The 17,336-nt window shown below is 39.2% G+C and overlaps 1 protein-coding gene across 6 annotated transcripts in view; it reads left to right on the forward strand.

The window, feature by feature from the left end:
* N4BP2L2 (NEDD4 binding protein 2 like 2) overlaps positions 1-16,577 on the forward strand; it is a 41,956-nt gene extending 25,379 nt beyond the window's left edge. For 4 of the 6 annotated variants that reach the window (XM_069012265.1, XM_069012262.1, XM_069012267.1 and 1 more), the window contains 5 exons: positions 3,922-5,693; positions 8,115-8,200; positions 8,716-8,761; positions 10,269-10,461; positions 15,067-16,577. In XM_069012265.1, the coding sequence (XP_068868366.1) occupies positions 3,922-5,693; positions 8,115-8,200; positions 8,716-8,761; positions 10,269-10,429 (2,065 nt within the window). In that variant the 3' untranslated portion in view covers positions 10,430-10,461; positions 15,067-16,577. Of the gene's footprint in view, positions 1-3,921; positions 5,694-8,114; positions 8,201-8,715; positions 8,762-10,268; positions 10,462-15,066 lie in introns of those variants that run through there. The other 2 variants (XM_069012279.1, XM_069012272.1) reach the window with 2 other exon arrangements.
* The last annotated feature ends 759 nt before the right edge of the window (positions 16,578-17,336 follow it).

Consider the following 17,336-nt stretch of genomic DNA (forward strand, 5'->3'; position numbering starts at 1 on the left):
GCATACATTTCTGAAAGACCATGTACCTCATTGTTAAATGTCATATAGAATTGGATTTTAAATTTTATCTGTTCCTCCATCTTGCCTGATGATCAGGAAACATTTATTTAGCAGTGATCAGGCATTGGAACAGGCTGCCCAGGGAAGTGGTGGAGTCACCATCCCTGGAGGTATTAAATAGATGTGTAAATGTGGCACTTGGGGACATGGTTTAGTGATGGGCTTAGCAGTGCTACGTTAATGGTTAGACTCAATGGTCTCAGATCTTTTCTGACCTAAATGATTCTATCCTGTATTTCATTACAGCAGTGACTGCAGGCATTTTTTTATATCAAGCAGACATCAGCTTAGATGCATGCTGGAGTTGATGTCTGTACTACTGCAAATAAGTAACACTTCTGGTTTTGCCATTTTTTAGCAAAATGTGCTTGCTTTAGGTTAATTAGTTATCATGTTCTGCCTCAGTGGTTGTGGAAGTGCATTTGTTTCTCCAGTTAAAAGTGTCATCTGAGCACTGACTCTAATCAGTCAAGCTGCTACAGCAGGGAGGGTACAACCTTAAAGTCACATGTAACAGAGTTATGGCAAAAAGCTTGTAGTATTGTCTAAAAATAAGGCTGAGAAATTTAAAAGTGTTACAGAAGGGGAATTCCTATTTCAACAAAGATACCATTACATTTTTTCAGTTCTTTTTATGACTAACCAGGTTTCTAAATGCATAATACGTAGCAAAATTTAAATATCAGCTGAAATAGCGCCTTCCCTTTTGCGTGTGTTGTACGGGTTTAAAAACAGCTCACTAGCAAATGTCCCTGTAAAGAAGACAAGTCTGTCTCCATGCTGGTTCTTGCATTTTCTCAGTGTTTGTGTGCCATATGGTTTTACAGTAAGAGAAACTCTCAAAAGGCATGTAGGTGGACTAAAAGAGGAGGAATGAAGAAAAATCTTATGAAAACTAGTAGACAATTTGCTTCATTGAATGCAGAAACCTTAACATGATACTTGTTATACCCCAAGCAGGAAATTTTAGGTATGTCATCATGGTGCATTAGAGTATTTCTTTGGAGTAGTATTTTTGTAGAATCAATTGAAAAACAAAAGTTACCTGGAACCATGAAGAGTAGTACATTTTATTATTCTACACTTAATAGTTCATCACTTTCCTTTTATCTTTAGTCCTTTCTTTAGGAAATTCAAATCTTTCAAAGACTAATTTTCTTGAACTATTATAAAACCTCCATATTTTCAAAGCACAGAAATTATGTAGTTGTATTTATGATGAACTGTTGAATGTCACTATTCATGGTCATATCCAGGTATGCTAAATCATCATCCTGGCTCAACATTTGCATTTATTATTATTTTGACATGCAATAATTTCAATGCAGTAATAGCTGTTAGTTTTTCTGGATTATCCATGGGATTCTTTTCCTATTATTTGATGAATGTGTTTTTTCTGTTCTTGCATTCTAAAGTGAATCCCATCCAGTGTGGTTTTCCTTCCTGATTCAGAATTAATAGTAAGGAGACTAAGTGTGCAGACCTTTAAGACTTTCTCGCTCATTTCTTTGGGAGGATATCAATATCCTTTGATGCAACATCCCAGCGTAAGGAAGTTTCTGTCAGCATTGTCGTGAAAGTGTTGTCAGATGTGTCAGGGGTTAGACACCAGAAACACGCTTGCACCAGTAGTAGAGAAGTTAATTTCCAGCAGCAGCAGTGCAAATTCACATCTGGGAGAAGTGAGTGATAGGCAAAGTATAGCTACAATAATATCAAGGCTGGAGAAGTTTATTCCTTTCCTGTGCCAGTGCTGACATGGATAATTTGGTTGTCATTTCTGCAGTTGGTCTGGCAGCACAAGGAGTTTAGGTACAACAATAAATTCTTCTTAAAACTGGTGCACAGGTCTGGTGTTTTATTCCCCAGTCCATTAAAAACAGTTAAAATTAGGACATTCTTTTCTACTTCCCCGGTAGGGGGTTTTATGAATCTGAAAACCCCAGAGAATTTCCTTGTCTAAAACCACTTTCAAGTTATGAATTTTCTTCACTAAATAAGAAAGTTAATGTCAAGATTCAAGATATAATCTTGGATTAGTATATGATTTCTGCACATTTGGGGTATATGTAAGAAAATAATCTCTCCAGCTACTATTGCAGGTACTACACTTTGATATAATTTATTTCAACAGACAAATTAGACCTGTTCAATCATAAAACTTTGGCATTCTATGTCTCCTTTTCTGGAGAGATAGGAGGCATGTTGCTGACTAGGGGGTGTGTTGTGAACAGAATTCAACATGGAATTTATCTTGGCTGTCTTCAGTCATCTGTGGTGTGGACAGTCACACTTAAACTATAGGGCACTGTATCAAAAATACACAGATCTGGAAAAGAAGTCAGTTTTCATTACTTGGAGAAAAGCACCATTTGGACTTAAATGCCAACATTTGAAGGAAATACCATTTCTTAGTAGGATTTCTTATCTGGACACTATTATAGGCCAGTAAATAATAGCTTTCCAGCAGGATCACTATGGAGACCGTAGTGGTTTTTTGCAGCAATATCAAGGCATCAAGACTTTTGAATCCTGTTGCAGTCAAGCAACTTTGTTGTTATGTTGAGAAAGCTGCTGATATCCTTTGCCTTCTGAGAATTAGAAGGGTTTGCTTTGTAGAGTTCAAATTAGAAAGAACTTATAAGAGACTAGCAATGAGTAAATTTAGGAATGAATAAAGGGTAAGGATAGATTCCCATCAGTGACCCTTAGTTCCCAGGCTGCCTCCTGGTGATCAGCTTTCCCTCTACAATGGCAGTCACCCTTTTATGGTTTGTTTTGTATTGCTTCTCTCAAGAATTTCAGAATACAGCACTTAAAGCAGGTAATTCTACGTATGCATTCCCAAAAATTAACTAATTTTACCCTATGATTCTAGCTGCTGCTTTGCTTTAGTGTGTTGTGTGAAGTACCATTCCAAACAAAGGGTTTCAGAAAAGTAAAGAACTACAGAAAAGGAGCAGGTGTTTGGTACAACAATTTATCAATCAAATTTAGTTCTGAAAATCTTATCTCTCTGAAGAATTTTAAGGGGGGATGTTAGATTCCTGGGTGGAATCTTGGACTGGGTTTTTCTTACAAGTGTTCATTTCAGGGTTAGCTGGCTGATGGGCCAGCATCAAGATTTCAGAGAAGTCAGGGCTGCTTTCTGCTAAATTTGATGAGAAATGTAGACAAAATAAATAAGAAGTTCTGAAAAGAGCTACAAAATCAACTATAAATAAACATTTTTCCTTACAACCATCTTAATTTTTTCACAGTGTATTATTTTATTGGTAATAAAATATGAAATATTTCTTTCAAATATGTATGAGTCAACACTTAATATACTGAACAGTAAATATCAGTTGCTGTAGTCACTGTAACTTTACATTATTTGGATTTTGGTTAGTATGTTTTGAATGTGAGTATTTGTTCTTAATGGATGACATTGTCTTTCACTTAGTTCTGCTCAGCATGACATTTAATGAAATTTCAGAATAGCAGCAGTTCTTCAGGATCTGTTATTCAAATATCATGCTAGAAAAACTTCCAGAAACACGATGTTTGGTCTTGCAATGATTTGTGATACCTTTTGTAAAGCTAAGCTATTGAGATGACAGCTGGATTTATTGAAACAGATTTAAATATTCAGGATTGTCCTGAATTCTATTGACTAAACATTTGTTTAATCAATAGAAGGTTTGATCTGAGATCTTATCTATTGAAAAAAAGCATATAGTCTGTTTGATCATCATATTAACATAAAGTACCTATTCTTCAAATTGATCACCATGAATACATTATTACTCTAATTTAGTGGGGTTTTGATTTTTTTACCTGTTTGTGGTTTTACATTTAATCTTCTTTGTTTTCACATAGGGAGGCAATTTTAAGCAAGAACCCTGGATACCTGTTAACAAAAGCAAAACAGAAGAAGAAGAGAAAAAGAAACAAAACAATGAAAAGTAATCGTACAGAAATTACGAAGAAAATGTTATGTGGAGTAGCTCATCATCCAATTCCAGGTGACCATGATGGATCAGAAAGCGAGGAGGATGATTTGGAAGAAGAAAACAAAAAATCATTGTGTACATTCAGCAAAGACCCAGAGGATCCAGTAGCAGTTTGTGAAGAGCAGTCTAAGAGTGGTGATGAAAGCCTAAAAGAAGTTTCAGGGGTTTCAAGGGAGAGTTTTCTGGTCACTGTGCCTGAGGTCTCGGTGATGTCAAATAGTGCATGGAAAAATGAATTGCCTGTAGAAAGTGACAGTTTGCTTTTAAGAGATGTAAAACCTTTTTGTACTGAAAACCTAACCAAAAATGCACTAGATGATGAGGAAGCAAATCAAAGGCACAAAGACAATCTTTGCAGTTTCCTAAAAATAAGCAGTGATAAGAATTCCATCCAGGAAACAGAAGGCATTTCTGAAGACTATGGTATGTCACTGTTAAGCACAGAAAACAAACTGAGATCATGTCAAATTACATGTGAACCTGACTTGGAAGCCAAGCTGGTAAGTTTAAACAGTGAAGAAAAAGAAATCTCTCAGTGTTACAATTCCAATGTACTTGATAACGTGCCTGATAACACAGAGGGCAAAGGTGCATTAAAAGCAGAAGAGACTAGCTCCAATGCCTGGGCTTTTTTTTCAATTAGTTTGTCTACTGAGGAGTTGCAGATGGGCTTCAATACTCAAATGTCTCTCTCTCCTTACTCTGAGGATAAATTTGTAGGTGAACAAAGACCTCAGAAAGTGATGAAACCTGAACAGACTCACATGAACAGTTCAGCAAAGCTAAACTGCTATCAGTCAAGTGAAGGATTGGTAAAGGAAAGCCATCATGAAACAGAAACGGAGGAGACTGGCAACATAATAAGCAATGGTCTGTCTGCATCTCCAACTGGTAAAGTGCACTTTGGTTCCCTAGGGGAAGCCAGGGCTACCTTCACGCAGGGTTCAAGTGAGGTAAATGTGCCAATAAATGATGCTACACCAATTACATTGAAGAGGAAGAGATACAGGAGAATTGTCAACTTAGCACCAAAGTTTAACCTTCCAAGACAGATTGCTGGTCACACAGAGAGAGGGAAGGAAGTCCTGGTAAGAGAAGATATTCCCCAGAAAAGTGTTTTGGAAGTGAGGCAGAAGAACTTTCTAAGCAAGAACTGTGGAGAAGCACATGAACAGGACCATTCATTGCAGGAATATTCCTTAGCCACTCCAGATGCAGATGCTTTGTTACATAATATTTCTTACGTTCATTCAGGACAGTGTTCTCCTATATTAAAATGTGCCTTCAAGGTTTGTGTAGATTCCAAAACTAAGGAGGAGCAAGCTACAACACTTCAGCCACAACAGGTAGTTGATAAAAGAGAGGATGAGTGTGAACATGTTTCTTCAGAGGTTACAAATGGCCAGCCGGATACTTTGCCTTCTCTTAAAGTTGTTTCTGAATATCTAGAAGATTCTAATACATTGGCAAGCTGCAGTGAGAATGCAAATGAAGCAGATGACTCTGAGCCAGCAAAGGCCTCACAACCTGAAGATTGTCAAGATGCAGATATGAAATGTAGTTTTCTGGGACTTCCCTTATCATTAGGATTTGCTTTTCAACTTGTGCAGCTCTTTGGTTCTCCAGGTCTTCCACTGGGTATAGTGCTTTTATTACTACTCCTATGTAAAGTAAAAAAACCCAAAACAACCCAACCCCCAAAAAACGCACAACCTCCTAAAAACCACAAACAAAAAACAAAGCACTCCCTCCAAACCAAAAAACAAACAAAAAGACTATGGTTAAAAACTAATTTTTATTGCAGTTCTTAGTTAAATATTAATCCTGTTGAAACAAATCACTGCTGCTTTGGTGATAGTTTTTAGTTTTTACCTAAAATCCTCAGTCTCTGCAAAAGGGGCTTTTGGTTTGGTCCTGTATTTGCAGTCTTTAGCAACAAAAATTGACTAACTTCAAATCCAAAGCATGAAACACTTGCTGACATTTTAATATATCCTAGTAAGACTTTGCTGTGTTGATTACAGAACTAAATCATGTTTTAATACATCCTACTGAGTAAGACTTTACTGTGATGATTATGGAACTAAATGAAAATGTGGTACAAAATGTGTGCTCTTATATAAAGGTTGCATGTTTGGTTTTATATTCCAGATAGTAACATTTTTTTTTTTTTAGTAAAGTTTTCATACACTCTTACATGGCTTAGATACTGTTGAAAATCCCAAAATCTAATTTAGTTTGAAACTAAATATCAAACTTAAAAGGTGTATTTTCTGGTAGTGAATGCCTTCTTTTCAATCATGCCTGATTAATGAGTGTCCCAGTGTTGTACACTTGCCTTCCAGAGCTCCAGATGTCTTATTTTTGTACTATATTTTGTATCTAGTTTTAAGTTTGCAGGTAAAAGACAATCAGTCCTCAAAGGAATTGTGTGTGGCAACCATTGTTTCCCAATATACTGCAGGCTAATGCAATCCCACAGGGCTGTAACGAGCAACAGCAATGGAGTTTTGCTTGGAAATCACCCTAGAACACCTGCTGAAGGAGCCATGGTCCCTGTGCATAATGTTTTTCAGATTCATGGGTCCAAATTTAGTGGAGAAACTGTAACTTTCATTTAGACAACAAACAGGATTAAGAAACAGACCAGCTTTTCAGTATACAGACCTTTACATCTGTTTGTTTCAGTAGAATTTAAACTTAAACATGAATTTTCATATGAAAGTTATAATCTGACAACTGAGAAGCATCTTATATCTGGTTTTCTAGCCCAACTGACCTTAAGATTCTTTGTTATTTTTTAAAAGTTAATGGAAATGCCACCTGCCAGAACAGTGATACAAATCATAGGGAGCATTACGTGGCTTGGTCCCTAAAGGACCTGCAATGCTGCCTTACCTAAATCTGGCACCACACACAAAGGAACTTTCCATACAGAGCTGAAATTAAGCAAGGAGGTACTGCTGATGTCCTCAACTCTTATATTTAAAACATTTTTCTTCTCCAAACTTGGTGAATCTTCGTATCTGTGATCTTAAATTTCATAATCTTAGAGGGAGTTAGCCATCATTTGAAAACAGGGATCTTCCAAGAAAAGAGAGGAAAAGCCAGGCATTCAGAAACACTCAGTAGGTTAATAAAACAAATGTCCTTCTTCCTTGAGTCAGTAACAGGTGACATTCTCTGGAGTTTGGATGACTTTCTTTTGGAAATAACCTTTAAGAAATACAAACCCACCCTGATATTTCTCTGAAGCTCTGCCAGCTTGTGATTGCTGACTGCTGGGGTTTTCCCATCAGAACTGTGCCTGGCTGGCCACATTCTCCTTTATTATTATTATCCTACAATTTCAAAAATTATCCTACTTTTTTTTTTTTTTTTGTGGCATATGTATACTGACAGGCTACTATTTATTCATGGACACATTTGAGGGGTATTATTTTACAACATTGGAAATTGCAGTCAATTCTTATTGAAATTATTTTGGAGGAGAAATTTTTGGTAAATAAATGTCTTTAGCTATTTATAAATGAAAGATTTAGTTATCTGTCTTGCTTGTATGATTGTCATGTAAGTGTAGAATATATTTCAGACAGTTTTCCTATAAAGAATCTCTTTTCAGCTTCTTAAACAGTTAGAGTTAAAACATTTTAGATAGTAGCTTCTGTCGTGATACTGCACAAATTCTTATAATTAAGCATTTTAAAATTTAAAGGTTGTTATTTAAGTTCCATTTCTTTTAATTTATTGTCTGAAAGGTTTGTTTTACTTGTGTGTGCCTATTTTTAGGGGAGTTTGGGGGGGAAATGAAAGTATGGTAGGAAAGCCTTTGTCTAAATAAAGAAACCAAACCCAAATCTCCTTCCCCCTCTTTCTCCTCTTGTGCACTGGCCTTAGATTCTAGAAATTCTAAATTCTGATTTTGCTGCTGGTTCATTTAATAATCTACTTTAAAAAAAAAAATCCCTAAATAATGTGTGCAAAAATTGTAATTCAATGATATCTTTTGGCTGTGGAGAGATCTGAACACTCAACTGCAAAAAATATTTTCTTCTGCAGAATCCTTGTTGCCAGATGATTATATAGTTCCCCTTGACTGGAAAGTTTCAAAGATGATCTATTTACTGTGGAAGACCTCTGTGGAGGTATGAATTTTAGGGGATTTTGGAAGGCTTTCCAATATTTCAAATGCAAAGGGGAATTCTTCAGTACTTTGTTAGTAATTTGCTTTAATATCCACAATGAGGAGATGGATGGTTTCTGTCCTCCTCTGAATATTTCTAGAACCAGCTCATTGCCACGGTAGGATTCAGGTTTTGAAAGATCAACTTCAAAAAATTTTGATACCTGTGTCTTGACCTGGCCTATGTTCATTAAGTACAAGCTACCATCATTCAGATGTTTTCCTTCTTATAGTTTTCTCTCATCATCTGACCAAAGCTCATCCTCCATCACCTCTGCTAGAGCTGCAGCAGAGAAGTTATTCTGCATGACTGTAGGCAAATTAATTCTCTTTGTCTAGTTGGAAAGGGTTAACTTACAAATCCTGTAAATACAATTAATTAGTAATTATAAAATAGAGCATGGACTTTCTCACCCAAAATAACAAAATCTCTTGTCACATACTTTATTTTTGCTGGACTATTGTTCTCTCTTTTAGGAAAAACAGAAAACAAATGGATTGCAGAATGGAGATGGTTTGACTGGTAAGTCTATTCTGGGATACAAAAAGTGTATAAAATTCTTCTTATCAAACGGTTTGTCATCACCAATGACTGATAACACTCCTCTTTGTGCAAAAGCACTAGGATAAATGAATTTGTGCTGCCACTGATTGTGTACATGGTATGACAGAGCTATGGTTGCTGTGAATCATTACTTCACATTTCCTGATCCAAGTGCTAAAATTGCCTTATAAAGTTTCCCTTAGGAAATAATTCTAGTAATTAGAGCAAGTTTATCCATTCCAGATCAAAATGATGCTTAGCATGATGTAGTCTTTCTTGAGACTTTACTTCCCTGAAAGGTTGAGTGTCTTCAAGTTAATTAAACTTCATTATCACTAAAAATTGGCAGCATAATAATAGAATCATGGAATCACTTAGGTTGAAAAAGATCATTGAGTCCAACCGTTAACCCAGCACTGCCTGACTCCACCAATAAACCATGTCCCCAAGTGCCAGATCTACCTCCTTTTTGAACACTCTGAGAGATGATGATTTCATGGCTTCCCTGGGCAGCCTGTTCCAATGCCTAGCCACCCTTTCAGTGAAGAAATTTTTCCTAATAGCCAATTTAAACCTCCCCAGTGCAACTTGAGGCCATTTCCTCTTGTCCTGTCATGGCTGCGCCCTCTTTTCCAGCTGTTGTAGAGAGCGATAAGATCCCCCCTGAGTCTTCTTTTCTCCAGGCTAAACCACCCCTGCTCCCTCAGCTGCTCCTCATCAGACTTGTGCTCCAGACCCTTCCCCAACTCCATTGCCCTTCCCTGGACACGCTCCAGCCCCTCAGTGTCCTTGTAGTGAGGGGCCCAGAACTGGACACAGAACTTGAGGTGTGGCCTCACCAGTGCTGAGTACAGGGGGAGAGTCACTGCCCTGGTCCTGCTGGCCACACCATTGCTGGTACAGGCCAGGATGCCATTGGCCTTCTTGGCCACCTGAGCACATCTGGCTCATGTTCAGCCGCTGTCAAACAGCAGGTCACACACCTGAGCAGTAAGAGATACCAGGGGTCATGCGAGGCTCTGGACTTCTGCGTGCATTAATTCCTGCAGTGTGGAGTTTATGGGATAAGGTTGCTCATTGTCTTTTTCCATGGTTTCCATATTAATGCAGTACAATTTCACAGGTTCCATAACGAGTTTAAAAATACACAACAGTAGTTCCCTGAAAGCTGGTAGAATTTTCTGTCTAAAATATGATAGAAATTTGCCTATTTTAAAAGAAAGGCTGCTTTTGGAGAGGCAGCATAAGAGTGGGAATAGACACATGCATGCATGGGTGTTGTCTCTCACTGCCCAACACCTATGAGACAAAAAACTGAAAGATTTCATTTATTTTATAGGCTATTTAGGAGGCAAAAATCAAGAGGATTCTGATAAAATAAAAGCTTGTTCTAGATATATTCTATCCTGACACAACAGAAATTCCACACTATGTAAAGTAATTTCAGGTGTCTTTGGCTGCAGTTTGTAATTTCTTTATTTTTTAGATGATATTCTTAGTCTTGAAGATCTAAATAAAAATCACCAAGGGAATCAAGACTCTCCTGAAACACTATCAGACATGGAGCTGTGTCAAGATGTGATAGAGGAGAACATCATAACCTGGACTGGCACTGGCTGTCTGGATGCTGCATTTCATCAGTCATGACTGACTGTCTTAAATTCTGCATGAACAAACAGGTAATCAGTCACCTTGTGAATGTTTCATTCTCTTATTATATTTGACCAAATATCTAAAGAACATTGTTATAATTTTTAAAGTGCATTTCGTATCCCCCAACTTGACTGGGTTTTAATTGAGTTAGGGTTGAGGGTTTGTTCAGATTTTGTTTTTTTCAAGCCTGAATGGCTTGAAGGCAGTATTTTGTTATTAAAGCCATATGATTTTATTTTTTCCTCTGAAATCTAAAACATGCGTGGTGAAGTGAGAGCAGCAGGGTAGGATGCCTAAGAGCTGGACTTGAGTCCCAGTTTGGTTGCTGTGGCAATCTGCTGTGAGTCATGACAGTCCTACTTTCCTTGTCTTTTCAGCATGGAGAGTAATCCTGGCTCCATTAAGGGTCTAATTATGAAGAGAACTCTATGAGTAATAAAACAGTATTTCAGCAAGTTATGAAAAAATGACAGTTCTCCTTTTCAGTGGAGAAACAGTAGCAGGAAGTCACAGTAAGACTCCATATATTGAAGCGTTTTCATTAATGTTTTCATTTGGTGTGACAAAGTGTGCTGCTGAGTATTAGACAGTATGTTACCGTGTTCTTGCTTGTCTCATGAATTTTTGAACGCTTTGGTAACTTGGCAAAGTTTCTTTGGTTTGTTTATGAGAGGAATTCTGGGAAAATTGTGATAAGAAGGGAGGATTATCAGTTCCAGCAGGAAAATGCTAACTTAACTTCTCTATCGTTTGCCATCAGTTGTTCTTTCCAAAATGGAAAACGGATTAATCTGTAGTTCTTAAACAAATAAACTGAGGTACATGGAAATAGAATAACTTGCACCATGACCAAACTGAGCCAGAAAAAGATTCCATATCCTGAGGCTTAAATTATTCCCATCCAGACGTCACAGGACTGCTGGAATACAATCCACATGGGGTCTGGTCAGGGGGTCTTTGTCACCTGGTACCCTGTGCCTGACCTGAGCATGAGTCGATGCCTGGAGCAGGAGTCAAGGAGGTGGATGTGCACTGTGTTGGGACTGTTATAAATGTGGAAGTTTTCACAGTGAAGGTTCATCTCAGAGGGGAAGTAGTTGAATAGTTTGCGTTGGAATTGAAACCTGTTGAATGGGATTTGATTTGATTACATGTCATTGATGACAAAAATGACATTGCAGGCCATTTGTTGATTAACTGGTATCAGCTACTAATATAGGAGGAGGAGGGAAATCTCTGTGAACCACTAGCCCAGAGAGCACTGGTCTTTCAGGGTGCTCTCAGCATAGACCATTGATAACATCAAGAGCATCGGGTAGAAGTATTTTCCTCTTATATAATCAAATACTCCAATATTTGGTAAGCAAATAAAAAATATTTTCATGAAATACTTAGGCTTACGCCTGCTACCAATTTTTAGATGCCACTTGTTTATAATATTGCAAATATGAACACTCTAGAGGCAGGATTTTGGCTTATGGTCCTGACTGGGTGTCTGTGTGGGTTTGTATCCTAAGGTATTATTCAGAAATGTCCAGGTTATTGACTAAATCTTTATATGCTAAAGAAACAGATGTGAAGACCTTTGTTATCTTCCCAGGAGAAAATTGTGAACATGAAACTTTTTTTTTTCCCTTTTGTGCTTCAAGAAAAGAAAGACACATGGTAGCAGATTATCCTGCCTTATTGTCTGTACCTTTATCTGCTTGCTGAACCCAACAAGCTGTTTTTTCCCCATCAGATTTAATCCCTTTGCCTGTCTGCACTGCTACTCCCAAAATTGTTTCAGTCTTCACCTCCTGCTTGTTGCAAGTGCAACAGAAGTGACCCAGAGCCCTGTGTGTTGTGATCCAGCCACTGTCTGCTGCCAGGAAACCCCAGTTTGTTACATTGTGTTGCAGTCTAATGCTCTGTGTCAGCTTGTGTAATTTCATGGAATATAGACTGAGAGCAATGCAGACTTTGCCATGAAAAAAGACTCCCCGTCAGTGTTAGGTTTATAAAAAGGCCTTGCATTGTCTCTGCAGGGCTTGGTCATTGAGATCTATGCTGGAATGGGGTGATACAGCCGGAGTTTTATGTTGGTAGGAGGAGGGAAGTAAATCAGGGGTTAGCTGGGGTTTTTGTTTAGCTTTGTTTTACTTCAGCATTTGAAATGAGTCAGGGAAAGTCCTGAGGGCTGTTGGAGGGAGAGGATGAGGCATTAGAGGTCAGATGGCTTTAGGCTGCTCTGGAGCTGTGATTTGCCACTTCAGACCAGGCTGATGCAATGGATCGCTGCTGCCCAAAGTGTGAAGTGCCCTTCCTCCCAGCCCTGCTCCAGATAGCAGCTCCAGCCCTTGCTGGCTGACATGAAGGCTATCATTGAACTTACTAACCCCACAGCAAACAAATTGATACTTTTCTGCTGGACTGAGGGATTTAGATAAGCTGCTGTAAGGTCCAGCTCGGTGCCAAGGCTGGGGCAAGGGTGCAGATGAGGTTGTGCTGCTGCAGATATGAGGAGAGGACGTGTGCAGGGTGTCCTGTCTGGGCAGCAGTCAGCTCTGATATCAGGGGCCATGTATTCTGCAACCAAACCTTCAGGTGGAGGACTCTCTTAAGCTTTTAGACATGTAGGATGGTAAAAGAATTAAACCAAGAAAAGTATGTGGAAAGGAAAAAGCATGCCTTAGGGTTTTCAGTCGGCTCATGCTCACTGTCAGGCACATGATGCTGGGTAATGGAGACCCCACGTGGGTATTCCAGTGCTCCTCTGAAGTCTGCATGTAGGTATTGTAAAAGACAGGTGAGTTTTTCTGATGGATAGTGCCCCTGGCTTTGAGGGATAAGGTTGTCTTGCCTTACCACAAAATAATTCTCCTCTGGTTGCTGATTAAAGCAGACCTGCCAAGAATGATGTCCCAGAGTGGTTCCAAAACTGCTCAAGTGAACAACTTGAATGTTGAAATGGATTTGATTCCTTCAAATGTCAGGGGGGGGGGGGAAATAAGAACTAGGAAAATTGAGACATTCCAACTGAAAGTTTTTAAAATCATAGGAAATCAAGGGAGAGCTAATACAATCACTTTGGTTCCTTTAGGTTGGAAAGCAAACTGAGCATTACTGGCTAAGTGCAACTTATTTGGTAGCCAGATAATCATGCTTCTGTATTCATGTTCTGTAAGGGTGTTTTTATTCCAGTGAGAAGGTGAACAGTCATGCTGTTCCTCTGAGAAAACACAGGGTTAATCTCAAGTTTTTGTGAGAGCTCCTTATTGCAGCATTGGCAGCACATCAGTATTTGTTCTGGAGATTAAGCAAGAGTTCCCGGTTTGAGAAATGTCAGCATCAGTAAAAACAGCATTATTTTGGTGCCTAGAAGTTCTCCTTAGACCAGGACTCACAACTACCAGGTGCAATACAAATGTGTCAGTTTAAGCATTTATCTGCAGCACTACTTCAAAGCAGAAGCTGGCATGTTTCTTTTTGAAGCACAGCAGTCAGTAACTCCCTGCAGGAACATTTCTTCCGCAACAGCCTGGAAGGGTGTGGTTTCGATGGGACAAATCTCTTGATGCCCTGTGAAAGCTCCTCCTTTCCCTGGCTGGGCTATTCCCAGCACTTCCCTTTGCTGGCTGTGATGCTTCTGAGCGAGACAGTTGAGCTCTAGCATCTAATGCATGAAGATATCCAAGAAGTTTTTGGTCTGGACTATGGAACTGCAACAAACTGTCCTAGAGCCCATGAAATCAGCAGGACATGGGCAAAAAAGCAGGAATGTATAACTGGGACAGGCAGGACTGTTTTTTGGCTAACATGAAAAAAGTAATCTGAAAGATACAAAGCAGACTAAAGCAGTCTTCCAGTATTGCCACAGAAAATATCATCTCATGGTCAAGCCTCTTCCACTTGCTACTTTGATACACAGATAATAGGGAAAAAACTTATCTGTCCTTTGACATTTAACCACTAATATTAAACAAAATGAAGCATGAAAAAGTGTACAGAATTGTGACCAGAAAATCTCACCTGCCTTTTACAGTGCTTAGCAGGAAAACCTGGCCCAAAAAATCACTCAAGCAGAGAGTCTAATTACCTGGGGGAATAAGAGCTGCCCACAGCAGTGTTTCTGGAGCTCTCAGGAAACAGCAACAATTGGGTTGTGCAGGTGCCTCACACAAACTGCATAACATGAAAGCCTGTGAGGTCCTGAGTGCATGTAAGAGGGGAAACAATTCACATTGTAACAAAAAAAAAATTGAGCTGTACTATGGTGGTATTGGTTGAACAGCTGTTCATTATATAGGGTTTGTGAAGTGCAAAAAAACCCCCACTGTGTTACTCTTCTTATTTTTCAGCTTTGAGATGGTAAGGTCCTTACTGCCTCTAGTTTTGACATCCAAGTTCTTATCTTCCTTTTCCACTGTCCTTGCATTTCTTTATTTTTCCTTTGCTTTCCATTGTCTGCTTCCTCCCCTTTCTTTTTAAATTTTTAAAGAAATAACCAACAGCTGAGTATTAGAGGCTTTAAAAAACATTGGACAGGTGAACTCTTCTCAGTCTGAGGGTTGAATTTACAGCTGTTAAGTCTTCTTTGCAGCCTGTGCTGTTGTAGAACTTCAGCAGAACCTCTTCTTTTTTTATTTCAGAAACTTCTTGCTTTGATTCCACCATGGAAGGACTTCAGTTGGCCACCAAGGATTTTAAATGTGAGGGATAACCTGGAAGAAAGAAACTACTGTAGATTTTTTGGTGTACATCTTTGGCCACCTCCCCCCAACACTGCCCCCGATATCAACCTCTCTGTTCATGTAATAATGATCAAAATTGAGGTAACTTTGTGTATGACAACAGGTCATTTTCTGAAGCCATTTGGATTTACACTTTCTCAGCACATCCTCAAGTGTGGTATAAAGAGATTGAGAGTGGAGACCAGAGGCATCTGTCACCATGGGGTGTGAGCTTCAGGCTCTGGTATTTAATTCACTTGTATCAGGATCCAGGATGTTGCCAGAGGAGCAGGCAGTGATGCTCACCTGCAGGGAAAGGTGCTTGGTACGTGTCTCAGCCTACTTCTGCCTTCACCCTCTGTCATAATTGCACCTAGTCCCTTTACAACCTCACATGGTAAAATTCTTCACCTGTCATTCCTACTCACTCATCCAGGGGTACACAACTTCCCTTCTTTTCTCCTGAAACCAGGCTTTATGCATCCCTTCAGCTGGACTCATTTGGGACTGCAAAAACTAGAACATTTCACTATAGAACTGATTCAAACACACTGGAGGAAGGATGTGTATGGTTTGTGGTAGATTGAGGAGATGCTGAACTAGCACTGGTAACCAGTGATTGGATGTTTCTGTTAGTGGTGTTGGAAATATTTATGTATGTAGAGAGAGCTAAATTTTAAGTAATTATAGAAAGCAATCTTTGTTAATTATAAGGCATGTATAAGGCTGGACACTTCCTTGTAGGGAGAGAGAATGGCAGAAAAGACAACTGTCATCTCACTTAACAATGACAAGTGTGAGAAAAGATTGAAGAGAAGCAACAAACTTAGGTTGTGTCTACTTGTCAGAAATAATATTTCCCACTTGTGCAGCTTGCAGATCCAGAATATTTCTCCATTTATTCTTTCATCTCCTCTTCCTCACCTTTCCCTGCACGTGTTTATACATCAGCTGAAGAGCCAGGACCTGACCGAACTCGTGCTGAAGCTCCACCATGCTTGAATTTGCCATGTCTCCACTTTCTACTTAAATACTGCATCTACATGTAAGCAGTTAACAACGTATGTATTTCTAAATTAATGTTGTACCACTGGCAAAATTTTCCGGCTGCACTGTTTGAATGGAAGTCCCATGTACATGTGTGTGTTTTCCTTGGCTGGAAATGTCCTGCTCTCCTACCAGCAGAACATTATACAAAATGTAAAAGGGAGGAGGAAGGGAGTTCGTACCAGCCATAACCACAGCTTTAGACTTCTGTGTTGTACCACTGGCAGCACACAGGTTAGTTTGATTTCAGGAAAATGTCACTCAAGGATTAATACTGTCTTCCTACTTCTGTTTGAGTGAGAGATCTGAATGCCTATATTTTCTCTTACTGAATCCTGGCCTTCCAGAAAGCTTGAAATAAAAATAGTTTTTGAAATCTTACAGTACTCTTGTATGGGCAAATCATGTTTCATCTCTTAGTAGAGTGTTGCCAATTTAAGTTTATTTTAACCCCCTCTCCCCAATATCTATGAATTTCAAATTTTATGTCTCTTCTTTCCTATCCCATTTTTCCCACTTGCTTCAGCTAGTGTTGGAGTGCCATGTCCCTGGGGAGCTAAGCTTGCTCCCTGGCCGTGAACACTCTCTTCAGCACTATTTGCAACCTCAGAAGCTAAAACTCCAGCATTGAGGTTTGGTGGTGCTGTGTCCCTAAGGCATACCCTAGGTCTGGCTCCTGACCAAGCTGGGCATGATGCTGTGTGTAGCTCTGAGAGGGAGGGTGTGATACTACTCCACCTATTTTTGGTTTTTTTTGAAAAACTATAATTTTTTTGGCTTCTTTGGTGATCAAGTTAATGGAAATCAGGTTTTCTTTAGAAGAGATAAATATTGTTAAACTTCCTTTACTTTCTCTTATGATAATATGTTTGGAAAAAAAAAATTAGGTTGATGCAGTGAGTGTAATGCAGGGGGTCATTTGTTCCTTGCTGGGCTTCATCCCCTTGGCATCCCTGTTGCTTCTGTGGTTGAACAGGACTCCGCTAGCTTGTTTGGTTGCTAGGGAGGGGCCGGGCGGAGAAGAAGAAAACGTCTCCGTGCATACCTGGTGTCCTGTAGCCAGCCCCACTTCTCTTTCGGGCTTTGATGATTCATTCCCTTTCGGGCCTGCCCCGTAGTTCGCAATACAGGGGGGCAGCACA

Source organism: Aphelocoma coerulescens, chromosome 1 (assembly GCF_041296385.1).
Source record: "Aphelocoma coerulescens isolate FSJ_1873_10779 chromosome 1, UR_Acoe_1.0, whole genome shotgun sequence".
Classification (NCBI taxonomy): Eukaryota; Metazoa; Chordata; class Aves; order Passeriformes; family Corvidae; genus Aphelocoma; species Aphelocoma coerulescens.